The sequence below is a fragment of the Sparus aurata genome, chromosome 21 (genome assembly GCF_900880675.1).
Source record: "Sparus aurata chromosome 21, fSpaAur1.1, whole genome shotgun sequence".
NCBI classification, from domain to species: domain Eukaryota; kingdom Metazoa; phylum Chordata; class Actinopteri; order Spariformes; family Sparidae; genus Sparus; species Sparus aurata.
This window is the reverse complement of record NC_044207.1, coordinates 20,639,411-20,657,197: the sequence shown is the minus strand read 5'-3', so window position 1 is coordinate 20,657,197 and position 17,787 is coordinate 20,639,411. Positions and strand designations below refer to the sequence as shown.

Sequence of the window (17,787 nt, the reverse complement as noted above, 5' to 3'; positions counted from 1 at the left end):
ATGTCCATTTTCTTTCTGCTATACACTCCCCGTGTTTTGGATTGAGTTGTGAGTCAGACAATACCCGGCTGAGATATTAGATTCCGTTTCTGATATCCGTTATGATAAAAAGTCACCTCTGATATCTTTTTCTATCATCCTTCATAAAGTTCTTTATCAGCCCTCTGAATGCAGCGGTCCTGTGTTTCTCCAGATAGAGGAGGTTTGTGTTATGAGAGGAGGGTGACTGATGTCGACATAATGTCGGCCATCCTGCAGCTGTCACTGTGATGAGGCGCAAAACTGACAGGGCTGTGCTGATCTCATTGGCATGCAGCAGCAGCAGCGGCGGCGGCCACGCGGCCGGCGCAGACTCAACAGAGACAAACAGGCCAATCAGTCACAAATAACGGCAAGCTGCCCGAGCCTTCACCTTCTGAGCCCCAAACACTGACCTTGAGTCAACTGTGTAAACTGCCCCCGTCAGGTATAACAGGGTGGGGTTGGGCTCCTAGTTATTTCTAGCACCACGTGGTATCTTTCCACCATCAGCAGCCCTGAAGCGGTGGAGTGCTATAACACCTTTCAGCAGGTTTCTCCCTCCACAAGAGCTCACACCTGTCTCCTCCTGCCAGCAGCCCAGAAATAGTGCACTGCAGCAGTGTGTGCTTCTCCGAGGGGCGGGCAGCCATGTGACCTCAGAAACTATAGTACCTATGGAGATGCCCAGAGTAAAAATAGCATCTTCTCTTCTCCTAGTACTGTAGAGCAGGCAGTGTGTGTGTGTGTGTGTGTGTGTGTGGGGGGGGGGGGGGGGGGCGGCTTCCCCTGAATTTCATTAATCCTGAATGTCTGCAGTTATTTATCACACTGGGTTACATAACAGACAATCACATTATAGAATGGCATCTCCCCAGAAGGTGTGGGTGCAGATGAAGCCGGTACTTCTTGGTGTTTTTTTTTTTTTTTTTTTTCTCTGTGTGGCTGGTATTCGTTCGTTATTCGCTCTAGTTAAAGAACAGGTCTCCCTTCTCCTGGGGATGCTGCTGATGCAGTGTTCAGCAAGCACGGGGGGGGGGCGGAGGGTGGAGAGGTTGTGGGCGGATAGGATTGAGTTAAAGATGAAGAGACACAGAGGAGGAGGAGGAGGAAGAGAAGGAGGAGGAGGAGGAGGTGGAGGAAAACCTGGAGGAGATTGCGCTCTTGTGTCATTTTTACTGCTTTAGGATTGTTTTCAAGTAGCCCCAAAGTGAAATTCTCAGCTCGTTAGGCAGCATATATCACTTTGGGTTACACAAGGGTGGGTGTGTGTGTGTGTGTGTGTGTGTGTGTGTGTGTGTGTGTGTGTGTGTTTCTGTGCATTACATTCAAAAACAATCAACTTTGGTGGCAGGGGGAAAAATCAATCGCTGCAAAGTTAGCATGGGTTGGAGGTGTAGGAGGTTATGACACTTCAGATCTCAATGAGGCAGTAATCCCGAATAATAATGGACACTGTTCATGCTCTGCATACGAGATTCTTGTTATAAAGCGCGTTCAAGAGGCCTCGAGTGCTGCATATTTCTCTCTTGCTCATTAAATGCCCACTTATTGCGGTTTAGATGCCGTTTTCTTTGCTGCGATGATTAGTTTGAGGTGGAAAGGTGCCGAAACCTTCAGCATTTTGCTTAGCGACTGAAATTAGTGCAGCCTAAGCCCAACATCAGCATGTTTCCTGCCTCCGTGACGCACAGAGATAGGACATTTTCATCACACCAAATGCAGTGTGATGACTGCATCGTTCCCATGGATGTTTGCTTCAAGGTCTTAACTGTACTTGTAAGGCAGCTGCCTGCTTGGACACTGTCCACAGAGCTGCAGAAGTTATTAAATGAATCTCTTTGGTATAGCAGATATATGCCTCTGTTAAATTGACTGGATTCTGACACTTCCCGAAGGGAGAACTCCCCTTTGTCTAATAAAGATGGCTTGTCAGCATTTGGAAAAATCAATCTCCAGGCTGGATGTAAGCCTGAACAAGACGAGTTCCAATTCTGGAGAAAAAGAGCGAGAGTTTAGATGATATCAGTTAATATAAAGTCCACGTACATTTTTATATTTTGCCCCCATTTCTCCCTCAGATTGAACACATAGCATTAATCTCACACACTCGTGTTTCTTCAAACGGACAAAAAAAAAATGGGCAGTTTCTTTCAGATTACGTGTGATTCTAAATATGCCGTTTTTTTGATGGAGGATTTGTTTTGCCAGTGATTTCGTTTAATGTTTTCACATCTTTCAGTCGTCAGTGTCAAAACCTGACAACGACACTGCGGTAAACTATCAGATGGAGACACAGAAACTGCACATTCAGCACGTCGTGGTGCCCTGCAGAGAGCCGGATCCTCTGATCAGCAGTTTCGATATGCTCACATTTAATGTTTAAAGGAAAACCGCAAACGACGAGCTTCTGTTTCTAAAGTTTCCTTTGCGTTTGTGAGTCGGTGAGGCCGTAGTGTTTTTGCTTCCTTATATCCCGGGAAGTCATCTCGCCGCTTCTTCTCTCCAGACTTGGTTGACATTATAACAAAAGCCCTCCAGCAGGCCTCATTTCTCGAGAGCCAAATTGCAGGAAATACTAGTCGGGGCACCATCGCTCAGTGTCTCCACGTCCGGTTTAATAACATCCAGGTTTTCTGGTTCACCCTGACCTGCTGCTTAGTGCCCACGTCGCTCTGGACCGAAGCAATGAGCATGATGAAATGTTTCCTCCTCCGATGTACCTGGCAGGGACAGGATGATGTGTCATTATGTTGAGGGCACCCAAAAAATGTCACGAGGAGTGTGTAATATAACCACTCCGTGCGGACTTTGACAAATAGAGCTGTCATGAAACTTCACCAATTAGGATACAGATGTTTGCGCTGCTGGCCTCTCCAACCTCGACGTCTCCGTCATTCAGCCGCCGCAGATGGCGACTGAGCTGGAACTAAAAGTCTGTGTAGGGCTGTCTGACTCAGGACATGTTCTCATCCAGAATACTGATGGCATGTCATTTCTGGTAGAGGTTCACGCCGTTCACTATAAATGAATTTAAAGTTATTCAATTTCACGCCGAAGCCCCTCTTTTGAAGCCTCGGGCAGATTTCAGGCCTGTGAAAGCCACAGGGAGGGAATCTGTATCTGTCAATGTGCTTTTTTTGATATAGAGTGCATTTCTGTGTTCGTCTTCCCTCCTTCCCCTTCACTCTCTCCGCACCATGCTAATTGTTAGTAACCAAGTTAGCACGGTGCCTGTCCCACTGAGTGCCACTTAACTTGAACCGGCGGAGCGCGGCTTAATTGTCAGTCACCTGTGGAACTAAATCTCCCAGAGCTATTTCACAGGCTGAGGATTTGAGATTTTCATCAGTCACAGATATGCTAGTTAAATGAACTTCGCAACAATTAATCCCACATTGAAAACCAAATCGATGGTGCGTCACTATCCCGGAGCCATTATCTGTTGACAACTGATTGCTTAACTGTTTGCAGTACATATGGCAGAGTATCAGGGGAGGAACACTGAATCTTTTCACACCGGAGTTTTTTTTTTTTTGTTTTTTTTTGCAAACCTGAGGTTCATGAACTGTATCAGCTTGATGGAAACAAATAAATGCTCCTGTGACAGATCCGCTGGCAGCCGCTCCATAGGTACGCATGTCATTAGCGTTGGTCGGGGGGGGAAATGATGACACTCCTCATGACTTCTTTGTAAAACCGTGTTGTCAGCTTCATAACGAAGCTTCCAGCTTATTGTCTCAGCATGCATGGGCGGCACAAGAAAGGAGACAAAAGGCGTGGGAAATTACATGGGAGCTTGTGCCCAAATGTGTCGCTATTCTTGGCCCTTCTTTTTGGAACAGCACGCAAAGAAAAAAAAACCTTGAAGGGATAGAAAGTAGAGGAGTGAACAGAATTAGACAATATTGCTCCTTCTGCAGCAGACTGGTGGTGTTGCATGTAAAAACCACAGAAAGAACCGATGAAAGCCGCCCGTGTGATGACTTGCATCCTAATGAAGAGTAGTAAGGGGGCGTAGAAAAGAATCAGTACCGAGGTGAAGTCGGGCATCATAGTCTCTCGGTTCCGCGTCAGCTTGTGGTTGACTGATGTTGCGATTGGCAGGTCCATTTATTTTAACAACTGCAGCAGGATGGCGGTGAGACGAGAATGAAACCGAAAAAAGCCAGATGGTGCAAGACAGATTACACGTTGCTATTAGAAGAAGGAAATATGGGGAAGAATATGATTCTGCATGAAGAGTATAGATATAGGTGGGCAAGACAGATATGTATGCAAAAGTTTTTCTCATGAATCTTGGGACTTCAGCAGGCGGTCCACGAACATTTCATTGAAACTACGTTAAAAGTAGTCTACGTATGAATCGCGTGAGCAAGCTAAGCCAAACCGTCGCCGTGCTGCAGTTATCCATAACAGAAAACTCGTCAACCAGCAACACTTTATCGCAACATTTTGGCCAGTCATCTGTACCGTTATTCCAAGTGTACCGATATTTTTGTGAGCCACAGTCGATCTTTTTGTTTATTAATCGAGCAAGAGAGACTCTGCGGAGAAACTGCAACGGTTGAGGCTAACGCGGCTAACATTCGCCACGCTTCTACTGCTGCCGACTCGTTTATACGTGGCACTACAGGCCGCCCTACGCTTGACTGTAGGTACATTTTAATACAATGGAACCTGGACAGAATTTCATACAATATATGTAGGGTAGGGGGTCGCTGCTCCGTCTCTCTAGCAGCCTGATTAAAGGGATTCATTGGGTCTCACAAACCGTGCCCTGCCTCTGACTAGAGCTGCAACGACTAGCTGATCAATTGATGAGTCGATTAAAAGAAAATTCGGGCCAAACTATTTCGATAATAGATTAAATGTGAGTTCCTTTTTTTCTAAAGCAAAAATGGTGAACGTTTGCTGGTTCCAGCTTTTTTCAAATATTAGGAGCTGCTGCTTTTCACCTGACATTTATGAATGTAAATGAAGAATCTCCGGGTTTTTGGACGGAACAAGCAATTTGAAGACATCATACCTATAATTTGTCATCATTTTTATTTTATTTTTTTAGCGAGTTGTTTCAAGCACATCTCATCCCTTCTCCCCGATGATAGTCTTTCGGTATGTCACTCTGTGTTCTTGTGTAATAATAACCCAAAATAATCCTGATATTGCCACCCCTCCTACATCATAATAAAGATTAAAAGAAATTCAATACCACATCAGAGCTATTGCATAAAAGTGAATTTGGAGGCAAGTTTTGAAAGATGACACCAGAAGTGAGCGGGGGTTTTGCAAACTAATGTGGAGAGGAGGAGGAGGACTGGGAGCCACCAGCCCACACAAACCTGCCTGGAACAACTGTGCATCTCGCTGCAGCTTCCTCCCACGTTCCCTCACTGGTCATTTTGTCATCTTCTACAAAACCAGTACATGTTCCCTTTCATGCTTCCCCGCCCCGTTCCCGGGCATCTGACGCTCACGGTGACCTCTTCCGAAAGGAACCCGGACTTTTTTTTTTTTTTTCTCTGCACCGTGAATTTCATCATCCGACACATTAAACGAGTAGTAACGTATTGGCTGGCGGAGCAGTTGTTATGGTTGTGGGAAGCGATAGTCAAAAAAGTCGAGGCTCCCACCTATTTCATCCACCCATGCATGTACAGTACATTTGCAGGTACAACAAAAGCAAACGCGCGCCGATCCCTGGCGCTGTGTTTTCCGTCGGAGGAAACTGGAAAATTAGCAGCGAGCATCTCGGATGTCAAGCATTTTTTAACCGAAAAGGGGGGGGCTTCATGCTGCTGAGGTTACGCAACTAATACACACTCTGTCACTCTTTCTCTCTCTCTCTCTCTCTCTCTCTCTCTCTCTCTCTCTCTCTCTCTCTCTCTCTCTCTCTCTCTCTCTCCCATTCAATCTCATAAATTCTCCATCCTCTGCCTCCATCTCTCTCTCACGCGCGCCCCACACGAACGCACCGCTCTCTCTCTCTCGAAAACCTGAATTTTAGAGACAGAAGCGTCTGGAATTTTTTCACAACCTCCCACAGACGTCCTCGAACCTATCATTTTCTCTGCAGTGGAGCAATGGTGACGTATGCTCATCGCTGGTGCAGCTGAATTTTAAAAAGGCTCTCCGCCCACGCTGAATACCACTACTGCAAGCACAATTATCATAAACTTTCCTTTGCCGTCTGTAGCCCTTCTGTCTCTGTGTACGATTCCTCCTGACTTATTCAGCCGCACGCATTAATTCAGTGTCGGCAGCAGGGGGGGGGTCTGGTTTTCTTTTTGAAAATTTGGTGGGTCAGTGTCTAATCACTGGGTGTGGGCGAATCAAATGCACATGTTTGCGTATTTTCCCACATTGTGTGTTTTCCCGTGTTACGGGTACATGTGTTCCTGCACGCACAGATGCACAGATTGGCTCACGTCGCACCCAAAACTGCAGTTTGTTTACATCACGTTTTCCAAGCGGTTCTCGCCGTGACATTTGGGAATAAGAAAAATACTCTCGTACAATAATGCAGGAGGGGGGAGAGGTTTTAATTTTTTCAGCTACAACAACCACTCCTACGTGTGCTTCTTTCATCAAATTATAATTCAGATCTTTCAAAGGGAATTGGCTGGTTGACAGACCCGCGCGTGAGCCTTTTTTTTTTTTTTTATCCGGGTCACATCGCGTTCTAATTGTGCCACAGAGAGCCGAATAGTCACACCCAGGAAAAACATCAGTGTGCCAGAGAGACTCCCCACACTTATAATTAACTGTGATAATTTATTCTCTCCCCCCCCCCACACACCCTTTTTTTTTTTTCTTCGAGATGTAGTGACAGACTTTTATTTTCAGCTATTTGTTCCACAGTGGCATGATCAGTCAGGGGAATACCTTACTGTTATGAAACGATAATCATAATGCGGCAAATTAAGTGTGGAGCTGTAACCCCTAACATTAACACTTGCCCTGTAATTACCTTCGCTGGTGAGGTTACGTTTGCAGTGCGGTTTGTGGGTCTGTCAGCAGGATTATGGAAAAACTGCAGGCCGGATTTTCATTAAATTTGGTGGAAGCGTGCAGCGCGGACCAAGGAAGAGCCCATTACATTTTTCATTTTGAAGAGGATCGGAACAGGGACACGCAAATAATTTTTTTCAACTTTCGTTAACATTGTGACATAAGATCGTTTGCCTCGGCGGAATAAATGGCAGGCATCTTAAAATCCAGTAGATGGGAGAAGTAAGAGAAAAAAAAACGGATTGTAGAAATGCAATGACTCCATTCACCAATCCACATTCACTGGTACCATAACAGTAATCCTCTGGGGTAGCCGACACGTGTAGGTGCTCAGTCTTCATATAGAAAGTGTTCGTTACGGAGCGCTCAGGGATGGCTCGTCGGTCGAACTAAGTCGATGCCATGGTAAATATGCACCTATCATGCACAACATTATACTGTTAAGGTTTTCGAAGTTAAACAAGCTGTTGATAACAAGCTGCCACGTTCATGATGTTACTCAAGTCATAGCACTTGAAAGTTGTTCAAATGTATATGTTTTCTGGTTTAAACCCCCCAAAGAAGTACACAATAAATGAACAGCTGAGATGATAACATTTTAGCCAGGCACAGCAATCTTCCGAAATAGCTCCTGTAGAGTTGGAAATATGTTCAGACGTATAGCGGTCGCACACAACGTATTAGATGCATGTATGAAATGGAGAGCATTGCATTGTGGGAACCTTCTGACAGATATACATGACACACTCTTGTTCCATTGTGGATAGAGTTTTGACACTCAAACAGTATGACATACTTTTTGGACAGAGTTAATTTGGACACACTGTTGTACCATACATGATTTGTGTGCACTGTAAATAATAACCTGTGAATTACCATGTTGATAACGGTTGATAACAGTTTACTAGCTGTTACATTTCTCCAGTAAGCCATGTAGCTCAGCATCGCTGTATAATTGTATCTGAATAGCTGAAAAGCAGTTAAATAATAAGGGATGTAAGGGCCCTACAGTAAATTAGATTAAAATAATTCGAATGCTATTAAAGCAGGAATAAAAAGACGAACACGAACATCCATGGAGTCAATGGACCGACTTATTTCCCCTCTTCTTGGTATGGTTGGTTTAAGCTCTCTCCAAATGCTTTAATTAGCTGCCCCCGAGGAAACTTAAACATGCAGTCTTGTCACGTTCCTCTCCATCCAAAACACAGCGACTCGCAGCACCACAGAGGAAGCATAAATGCTGCTTTATTCGCAGCATGTTTTAAACATCGCCGGATCGATGTCCTCAAATTATATTTTCTAGAAATGCTCCGTGAGAATTTTTATTACCGCTTCGTCTGTGTTTGTGCGAACCGAGGCTCAGCGTTTTCCCATCCTCTGCCCGAGAGGACCACGGCTACTTGCATTTTGTGCTCGTGACCAGCTCAGATTAAAAATCCAAAAGATGGCACCGGGAGTCATTTGATATGCGTGACGCCTCGGGCAGAATCTCATACAGGGTCGATTAACGATTCAGAGCTCATGTATCTGGTCCGTGAAGATGCTAATCACTATGACTCTGTCCCATGAGGTCGGACGCCTCTTCAATCAAGGACTTTTGATGATCCCTCTGAATAATTCCCTCTACTTTTTTTCATGTCGGGCTCCCCGCATGTTTACACGAGGCTATATTTGAACGCATGACATCAATACCTGTGACCGTTTTTTGTTCTCGTTAAACTCTGAGAGTCAATGCCGCTAGCTTTGACAGACACTGATTTGTCATGCAAAGCTCTCAACAAACACCTCTGAATTCTGCAGCTGAGCATGTCTGAGCTGTCAGAGAGCGGATAATGCCAGAGGTGTCGTCTTTCTTTGCTGTCCCGGAGAATGCTGGATGCTCATCAGGTGCGAGTCGTGCTGCGGTTGTGAATGAGGTCAGTGACACCTTACTGACAAGAAAAAGTAGGCAGCGTTCGACTACAACCACCTGCCGGCCTAATGATCATTACTCTAAGTCAGGGAGCCGCCTTCATCGACTGTTCCTGTTACCCAGAGGAAGCAAACTGTCCTCATGGCAGAGTCTGTGTCTCCCTCACACTGACTCATGTTCTAATACTGACGAGGGGTTAGTAAGCTTTACTCACACGCCTCGGATGCATCACGCTACCTGCCAGACAACGCCAAGCGTTTGTGTCTGCCCGCCCTTACATAAATACCCCAGTGCTGTTCCATCTGTCATGTCTGCGGTACAAAACGTATCAGTCCTGTGGTCCAGCTAATGGCCATTCTGAAGGTATCGCAACCACCCAAAATTGCTTGAGCCCTAGAGGTAATTGATGACGCTGTGAAAACCATTCCCAATTCAGCCACTTACGATCCTCCAGGCTGCAGCATCAGAGAGAGGTTGTTGAATTTTAAAGGTTGGCTCAAACTAATGAGAATGTACCTTAGTGTGTTCCTTAGTGTTGCGACTGCCTCCCTCTGGAAGAGACAAGTGCTGTTGTGTCAAATCATCTCAAATAAGAATGCAAATACTCTTAAATAACACAAGGATTTGTGGAATTCAATACAAAAGATGAGGCCAAACAACAGATTATAATGTTAAGGACTGTAATGACTAGTTCCAATAAAAACTACACCTGCTCTGAATGAACAAACACAACGATTTCCCCTCTTGTATTCTAATTTATTTACATATAAGGTATGTATACTTCTAATTGGAGCCAGACCAATATCGGATTTTCATAATAAAAAAAAATTCTGACATCAGTATGTCAGCTGATATCCTTATATTTACACAAACATACACAGAATATATACATAAATACATGTAATGGAGGCAAAAAATGTTATGTTTATGATATCAGTCCACTGAAACTATAAACTTCTCTGAAAATGTTATTGAATCAAATGTATTTTTATTTAATCAGGAAGTCACAGTGAGATCAAGATCTTAAGTGAGAGCTGAGCAAAGAATAACATAAGATAAGATAAATGAAAATGCTAATGACAATGACATACAAATCAAATAGGAGAATATTTAGAAACACAAAAATGTGTTCTAAAATATCTTTGTCGCAGGTGTAAAATGGAAACAGTATTCTGTAAAAAAACATGTTTGAATAAAAAACAAACAAACATTTGTGTAAGCAACAGCTTGACAATATAAATAGATGCCTTATAAATAAATAAGTGCATTCTGAAATGTCCTTGGCGCTGGGAACAAAACAAACAATAAAAGTTACAACCATGTTATGCACAACAGTCACACAAATACACAAGATATCTGCTGACTGATGTTTCCGTCTGAGTCTATTTACGATGTCATGCAGCGTTTCCAAAAACGCTGGAGAAGTAGTAAGCGCTTTTGAGATATTACATATAGACATTGCTTATGACATTTACTGCCAAAGAGGCGTTGCTGATAGAGGTGACACTGATAACAAACAACCTTTGTGTTGGTAAGGACTTCAGGAATTTAGCCTCGGGCATGAGGGAGGTAAAGGACAAAGCCAGGTAAGAGCCCCGTGGGCAAAACAACAACAGCACACTCACGTTTTTAACAGTGACGCACACAGATTAACAGATAAGTGGCCAGCGCACACGTTATGACATCTGATAACCATCTGGCAGATGTGTACCCTCACACAGAGAGAGAGATATGGAGGCGGGGGTTGTAATTCAGGAACCTCAAAACATGCTAATCCAGTTTTTCTGAAAAGCCCTCCCAGCTGCCATCAAGATAGGGTTTCAAGAAGGAGAGACATTTAGCTGTGAGACAGAGAGAGGCACACAAGAGCAGCTCTGTCTCCTCGTCAGCACTTTGAAATCCCAGGATTTGCCACAGCGCAGGTTTCCTCCGGACTGAACCACAACAAAGACAACAGGACAGTGGATTAACCTTAATCCTATCAGTGTTTCTTATGTAGGACCCTGTTAACAAACACCTGCATTAGGAATTACCAGGAGGAAATGACTCCAAGTGACCCATGACACATGGCCTCTCTGGGCCACTTCCTCAGACTGCTGTCCAGTAACCGCTCAGGTTTCTGCTGGTAACCACATTATCAGGACTGCATGGGAGGCACATCCCAGCCCACAGCGTGTTGCAGCCGACAAAAGAAGAGATTTTGTGGAACAGAAGTGACCGAGTAATAACATGCTGGAGCCGAGAATTGAACCGCAGGGAGATACAGAAGCAAAAGAAGACAAAACCAGCGAGTAGAGGAAAAGATGACCAACTATTTGGACTGACGCTTGATGTTTCAGGCACCTGGATTTTTTTATTTATTATTTTACTTGTTGACAGTCATGGAGAAATCCCTTTGAGGATAAAGGCAGACCATGTTGATGTGCTTTGGGTGTCGTAGACAAGCTCGACACCACCAGATCCAGTGGAACGAAAAACACCGCTTGCTTGATGATGAGCCTCAGATGATCCCAAACCCCTGCTTCCTAGACTCAGGTAAAGGCCAGCGCAGTGAGCTTCGACTGCTTAATATGAGATCTAACTTCACCGTCAAAACCTCCTGACATTTTACCCTTGATATTCAACATCCCCTCTCTCTCTCAAAAAAAAAAACCATCAAGATTTCCCTGATTTTGCCTGCTGTGTGTGCTTTCGGTACGTGCAGAGAAGTAAAGCAGTGGGTTTACTGTAACGATACTGTAAATGTTTTCAATTGTTTTCATTCTGACACCACTTGGGCTGCTGATAAGAACACAAAAGGAAAGAATGCACAGAGAAACGCCTCCATTATCACACGTACTGTAAATGGAATGAAATGGCCTTGAATCAGACAAGTTTTATCTAATGTCTTTGTAGAGCATTATTTTCCTTTCAACCTGAATAACAATCAAATTCAGCCATTAGAGGGCCCTCAGGGTGCTGCACTAACAATGAGCCGTCAGTCTCGTCATCTTGCTCTACCGCTTTCTCTCTGCTTAAAACCGTATTAAGCCGTAATGCTAAATTCTGACCATTCAACTGAATCTCACGTCATGTTAATATAATTAGAAGACTGTTGAACTAAAAGGCAGAATCAGTAGGATTTGTTCGAGCTGTTGGTGAATGCAACAGAAAGATGGTTGATATTTTAGTCCCATTCCCAGCACGTCGAATATTGACACGTTGAGTTGGTAATGCATCGTAGATGAATCGATGATTCCCCTCAAATGCATTAAATTGAAGTAACAAGCCTGTTTTGAAAATATAAGGAGAAGAAAGTACAGATACTTGTGTTAAAATGTAGGGAGTAAAATAAGATGTCAGAAAAATAAATACTCAAGTAAAAATCGACTTGAGTACAATAACAAAGTATTTCTGCCCCTACGTTTTCTTTGTACCTTGTTCTGATCTTGTGTCATGAAAACATTGTTTCAGAAAATGATACAAATTTGAACTCAAACGACATCAATGTAACCTCACTGAACATTTCTCCCACTTTTGTTTCACACTAACACTTTTCTCTCTTCGACCACAAAGGGGCACTGTTCCAGCCTCATCCGCACCAGGGTGCTGCAGAGCTGTGCAAATGAAATCTGACTTGATTCAGATTATGGTCCTTATAGTACATGGCCCTGTATTCGATGGCTCCACTTTGGTTCTCTAATGCATCACAGAGCAGCACACCTCAGTAAACGAAGAAATGGAACAGGAAAACTTAAAGGATGTTCGGTCCATTAAGCTTCAGCCTTACCACAGTGTGTAGGCTGTGTGGTGGGAGCCAACTGTGGTGTGTAGTTGTGTGAATGTTCCATGTTACAAATGAGAGGCGGGCATTTTTTTTCATACTGTGCAAGTTTTTCTTATCAAAAGATATCTGATCAAACTGTGTGCAAGCTAAGCAGTGCAGGAATGCCAGCCCTTTAAATTTAAGTTGGTGGTCACCAAAATGTGGATTAATTTAACAGAGTGCTTGTGGACTGTCTCTTCTACTTAAACATTGGAAAGTGTCCCCCTTCTTGTGTTTTGTGTCTTCATGGCTGGCCGTCTCTGAGCTGATTACACAAGGCTGTAATCAAAAGTCTTCTCTCTGCCTCGTGCTCACTTGTGTCTGTTTATGTCTCTGGGGGCTACTAGTAGCTCTGGAGAAATCAGGAGGGCGTGTTCAATGCCTGTGGGATCCACTCCTTGTTTTCCATGTGTCCCGGGGGTTGGAAGGCAGCTGAAAGTTCAAACAGAGACTCACTCCCTCATGCTCTGCATGGCAAGAGCTCAGAGATTAAGGGGTTTGTCTGCACCGCCAACAACAAGGACTGCTCACAGTTCGTAACTTGCCAAAGAGGAAGGATGATTCAGTGTTTTTGTTAAGCTGCAACTTTTGCAGCCATTACAAATATGACTTTATTACAAAACAAGCTGTGGATAACCTGTTTTTCTTTTGTTCATCCGCCCGTGCAAGACAGGTAGAACAAAGTTTGAGAAGAAAGCAGCTACCATCAAAATGCCTGTGTGAGTCTGCTGAGTAAAGGAGCCGGAGGATGCAGGTGGCAGAAAGGCTTTGCTCGAACTTGTTTGAAGTTTTTTTTTCCCATGTCAAAGGTGAAGGATTATGCCTGGCATAGGAATTTAGTCTTCAAATGAAGGACTTTATGAGCTGAATCTCAACAACTCCCGGGCAGAATGTGAGCATTGGCTTGTGCTGCACACTGGTATTGGTGTGTGAATGAGGATCTATGTGTGAGTTAGTTAAGTGCAATGCTATTCCTTAGCAGTGGGACCGTGGACGCGACCCCAAGGAGCACAACTTTTGGGCAGCAGCAGCAGCAGCAGGGGAAAACCGTTTACCACATCTCTGTAATCCTGAATGAAACACAAGGAGATGCGCTGGTGCCAGAGCAAGGAATGGGCCGGGTCACCCACACCCTGGTGGAGCATTGCCAGCCAGGAGGAGCGCTAATTAGCGTTGTGCCAATGGAGAAAAGCCCCAGGCTGGGCAGGGCACGACAGGAGTTCGACAGGTGGCCCTCCCTGAGCCGTACAGGTAGAGTTCGGAGGCAAAGAGAGGAGGTGGTTTTGGAGGAGAATGAGGAGGAGTTAGAGGAGGTGGAGGGAAAAATGAGGACAGACAGGTTTTTGAAACAGCCCTCCAAAAACTCAGGTAACTCCTCACAGCAAGACAGAGACGTGGCAGAGTTACTTGCTCAGACAGACACCCAGGAGCAACGCATTCGAAGCTCAACGTTACACTCTGCCCACACTAAGGGGTTCAACTTTGGGGAACATGGCACTGTCGCCGGACACAGCTCTCTGCCCCGGGCTGTGCTGCGAAGGGCACGTCAGGATGAAGCTCGGTTGGGTAGGAGAACACTGAGCATGTATGGCGATTCTGTCAAGCAACAAGGAGATTCTCAACCTGATCAAGAAAGACGGCTGCGGAGGCCCAGGAGTGTGTGCATGCTGGCAGGCCCAGGTCCAGTTCTGTCGGAGTCCCGGACCCAGCACCCCGTCAAGAGTGCAGTCATTTTGGAAAATGACCTGCAGTACAGGAACAGGAAGGCTGAGCTGAGGGCTGTGGATGGCCTCAATTCTGTCTTGCCTCAGCGGCCTCAGGTCCCCACAGAGGTGACCCCCAGGTTCCGCCAGAGGAACTCGAAGCCCAGGCCTGTCAGTATGACAGTACTGGAGCTGAGAAAGAGGGGCTCTGATGATGAGATAGACAGCCAGAGGAGCTGCAGCCACACAGGCGGCGATGGAGGAGGCTTCCTCAAAGGGGGCTTTCGTTGGAGGCTTTTTGGTAAAGATAAGAGCAAGGAGAGTGATAAAGATTCAAAATCTTCTCCCAAAAGCAAATCTGATGCCCCAAAGAGTACACTCAGCTCCCTAAGACGGAGCTTCAGTATGAGAATCAGGAGGACTCGGCCCCGGGACAAAGTTAGTTTAAGTTCAGAAACGGAGTCAAAAGAGTGCTCGCGGACTAAAAGTACATCCGAAGAGACAACGATGCCTCCAAGGCCTTTCTCGTACCTCACAGGAAGAATGCTTCCAACTTCCAGTGAGGAGATTGAGGATGGGGGTATGCAGTACATTGAGTACCACAGCAAGGGGAAGGTCAAAGTAATGGAGGTACCCCTCTGTCCAACAAAACTGTCTTCCAAACCAGTTCAGGAAGAACTGAGCATTTGGCAGCTCATAGCAAACCGCTTCAGGAGGAAAGAGCAGCCATGCAGTGGCAAATGTGAAAGCCAGCTGTCCCAGAGCACAGACACTGGCCAATATCCCCTGGATGGGAATAATAAGTCACAGCCAGTCTCCATAGTGACTCTGGCAGGCATTGACTCCCACAAAGGTCAAGGTAAGACCTTTAAGTTTGCTGAATTTATTTCTACACTAAGTTCCCTCCATTTATAGCCCACCCCCCTCCCTTCACCGCACAGAAAGCCGCAGTTCAAGAGAAACACGGAAGTGGCCTTTTTTTTAGGAGGACAGGCAAATGAAAAACACATGGGGAGTTGTGAGTTTGGACGGCATTCAAAAAAGTCTGGTTTCACAGAGTCCTTTTGGAATTTCTATTTTGGGTGCCTCATTTCTTCAGTGTTTTTCATATGTGCACCGCCTTGTTGCATGTACTCACACAGTAATTCCATTGGCCTTACAAGTTCAGTGAATTAATAGGTAAGTAGAGTAAATTTAAATCACCACTGACTGATAGGAACACTTTATATTGGCTTGTTTCAAAGTGGTGTCACTGTGGCACAACGCAATCCCAGTAGTGCTGTGTGTTGGCCTCACAGAGACGCAGCTTAAAGCGGTAGCATTAAAGCAGTTAGTGGCTGTAATGGGGATGCATTTGGCAGCCTAGCAGGGCTAAATTAAGAGGGCTTACATGCTGTAATGATGAGGAGAAGGGAAGACGACTTAAGTACTGTGTTTAAAGGTTAACTCTGACAGTGGAGTGCGTTTGTCCAGTTGCCTGGAAGAGCAAGCGGAGAGAAGCAAATATTTGCAACTATCTGAATTAACAGCTGTGATTTGCTACATTTTGTGTGCCAAGCTACGATTTCACACCGTCGCACGAAGACCTAATTAGTCGTCTGTGACAAGTTAATGCCTCAAACATACACCTCTGTTCTTTATCATTTAGCCAACCTTTGAACCAGCAAAGCAGACTTTTCATTCATATGCTATCGTTATGCTTTGACACTCGTAATGGGACCTGAGGTCGACCTTGTTGAGTTACCAGTTTGTTTGTTTTCTCACATGACATGTTACCAAGGTTACCTATTCCTGTGGTGAAGTGTCAAGTCCATTTATTCCCCTGCAGTCAGTCAGGCAACAGGAATGTAGGTGTGCCGATCAGCCTGAGTAAAGTAAGCTGTTCAATGCTCTGGGTGGGACTCAGCGCCTGTTGCTACCTGCCTAAGTGTTTGCTCCTAAATTCAATCCAGAAAGCTGAAGCTCCGCCCCTGAACTAAACACACACACATGTGCTGACAGTCGGTTCAAGTGTTTCCTGTTGATAACTTTAAACATCCTGCTGTTCGGTTTGGGGGAAGGGTGATACAGGGTGAGGGGTCTGAGGTGTGTCCCCACCCCCACCTGTGGATGAACAAAGCCACTCTGTCGTGCCTGTGCAGGCATGAGTGATCAGTGAACCGTGTGCTGAGACGGGGGGCTCTCTGGGGGTCTTTGTGTTGGAGGATGGGTGGCTGGCCATGAGGCCTAGGTGGTCAGCAATGCACGTATCTAGTGATGTTTGAAATATTGGGAATGGGCTGTAGATGGAACTCTGTAATAATTCTCGGTAGAAGGTGTCAGCGGGATCCAGAAGAGAGAGAAGATCCCACTGATGCATATTTAATCTGACTTGTCTTGACTTGCCAATACACATTGAAAGTTTGAAGAAAATCCCCCATGTGTGATCTTTTATCTTGAACCTGACATCAAATGTATTCATGATGATGGAATCCCCTTTGCGTCTTGCTATGTGTCATTTGATACCATTTTCTTTGAATTCCTGCCAACAATATTTCTTTTATCGGCGTTACTTTGCAGTTTGAAATTAGTCTGCCTCCTTCAAAATCTGCAGATTCAAGTTAAAAGATGCTTTTTGTTTATTTCATTCATACTAGCAGAGGAGGGTGAGCTCTCTCTCAGCGGGTGATCATGTTCAAGACAAATAGTCACGTTCAAGTAAGCTGGGACAAACAGTAACCGTGTCATAATACCCTCTCACTGCGGCAGCAGAAATGGGGAGACAACAAGACATCATATGAATAATCACTGAGTGATAGAGTTGGACCATGAGCAGCAGAGGGAAATCTGTTAATAACTGAATTTAACTCATATTTGAGCATCTGCCACTGCTAATCTTAGCAAGAGTACATCTTGTTCTTTAGGACTGTGGTTCTGCAGTTCTGTAACTTTTCACCAGCAAGTCTACAAACTGTTGAAGAGCTGTAACTAATGATTACTTTCACTATTGATAAATCTGGCAATTATTATTACTAAAGTTGGCCAATACTGGATTTTTGGGGCTGATACCAATAATAGGGGTAAAAGTTCCGATAGTTACCAATATATTTGCTGATTTTACAGTATTTTTCGCAATGATTACTCAAATGTGATTATCAAAAACTGGTGACAGAGGAAGGATATGTAACCCTTGAACAGTAAACCTTTGCTTGTTAAAAAGGACTCCAGAGCACTAAAACTTCAATGTGAAAATAATTATAAATTACCAGGAGCATCTCTCTTGGCATAATCTCGAAACAATAAGTTTTATATGAGCACACATCAGACAATATATAGGCAGATGTCTTTATATCTGG

General features: G+C 44.7%; 1 protein-coding gene across 3 annotated transcripts in view; it reads left to right on the top strand.

Annotated features, from left to right (window-relative positions):
• Window positions 1–17,787, top strand: part of agap3 (ArfGAP with GTPase domain, ankyrin repeat and PH domain 3) — a 131,993-nt gene that overhangs the window by 37,819 nt on the left and 76,387 nt on the right. Inside the window, exon 1 of one of the 3 annotated variants that reach the window (XM_030402380.1) lies at window positions 11,344–11,479. The exons of 1 other annotated variant lie outside the window; for it this stretch is intronic. In XM_030402380.1, the coding sequence (XP_030258240.1) occupies window positions 11,359–11,479 (121 nt within the window). In that variant the 5' untranslated portion in view covers window positions 11,344–11,358. Of the gene's footprint in view, window positions 1–11,343; window positions 11,480–13,241; window positions 15,312–17,787 lie in introns of those variants that run through there. One more of the 3 variants, XM_030402378.1, reaches the window with a different exon arrangement.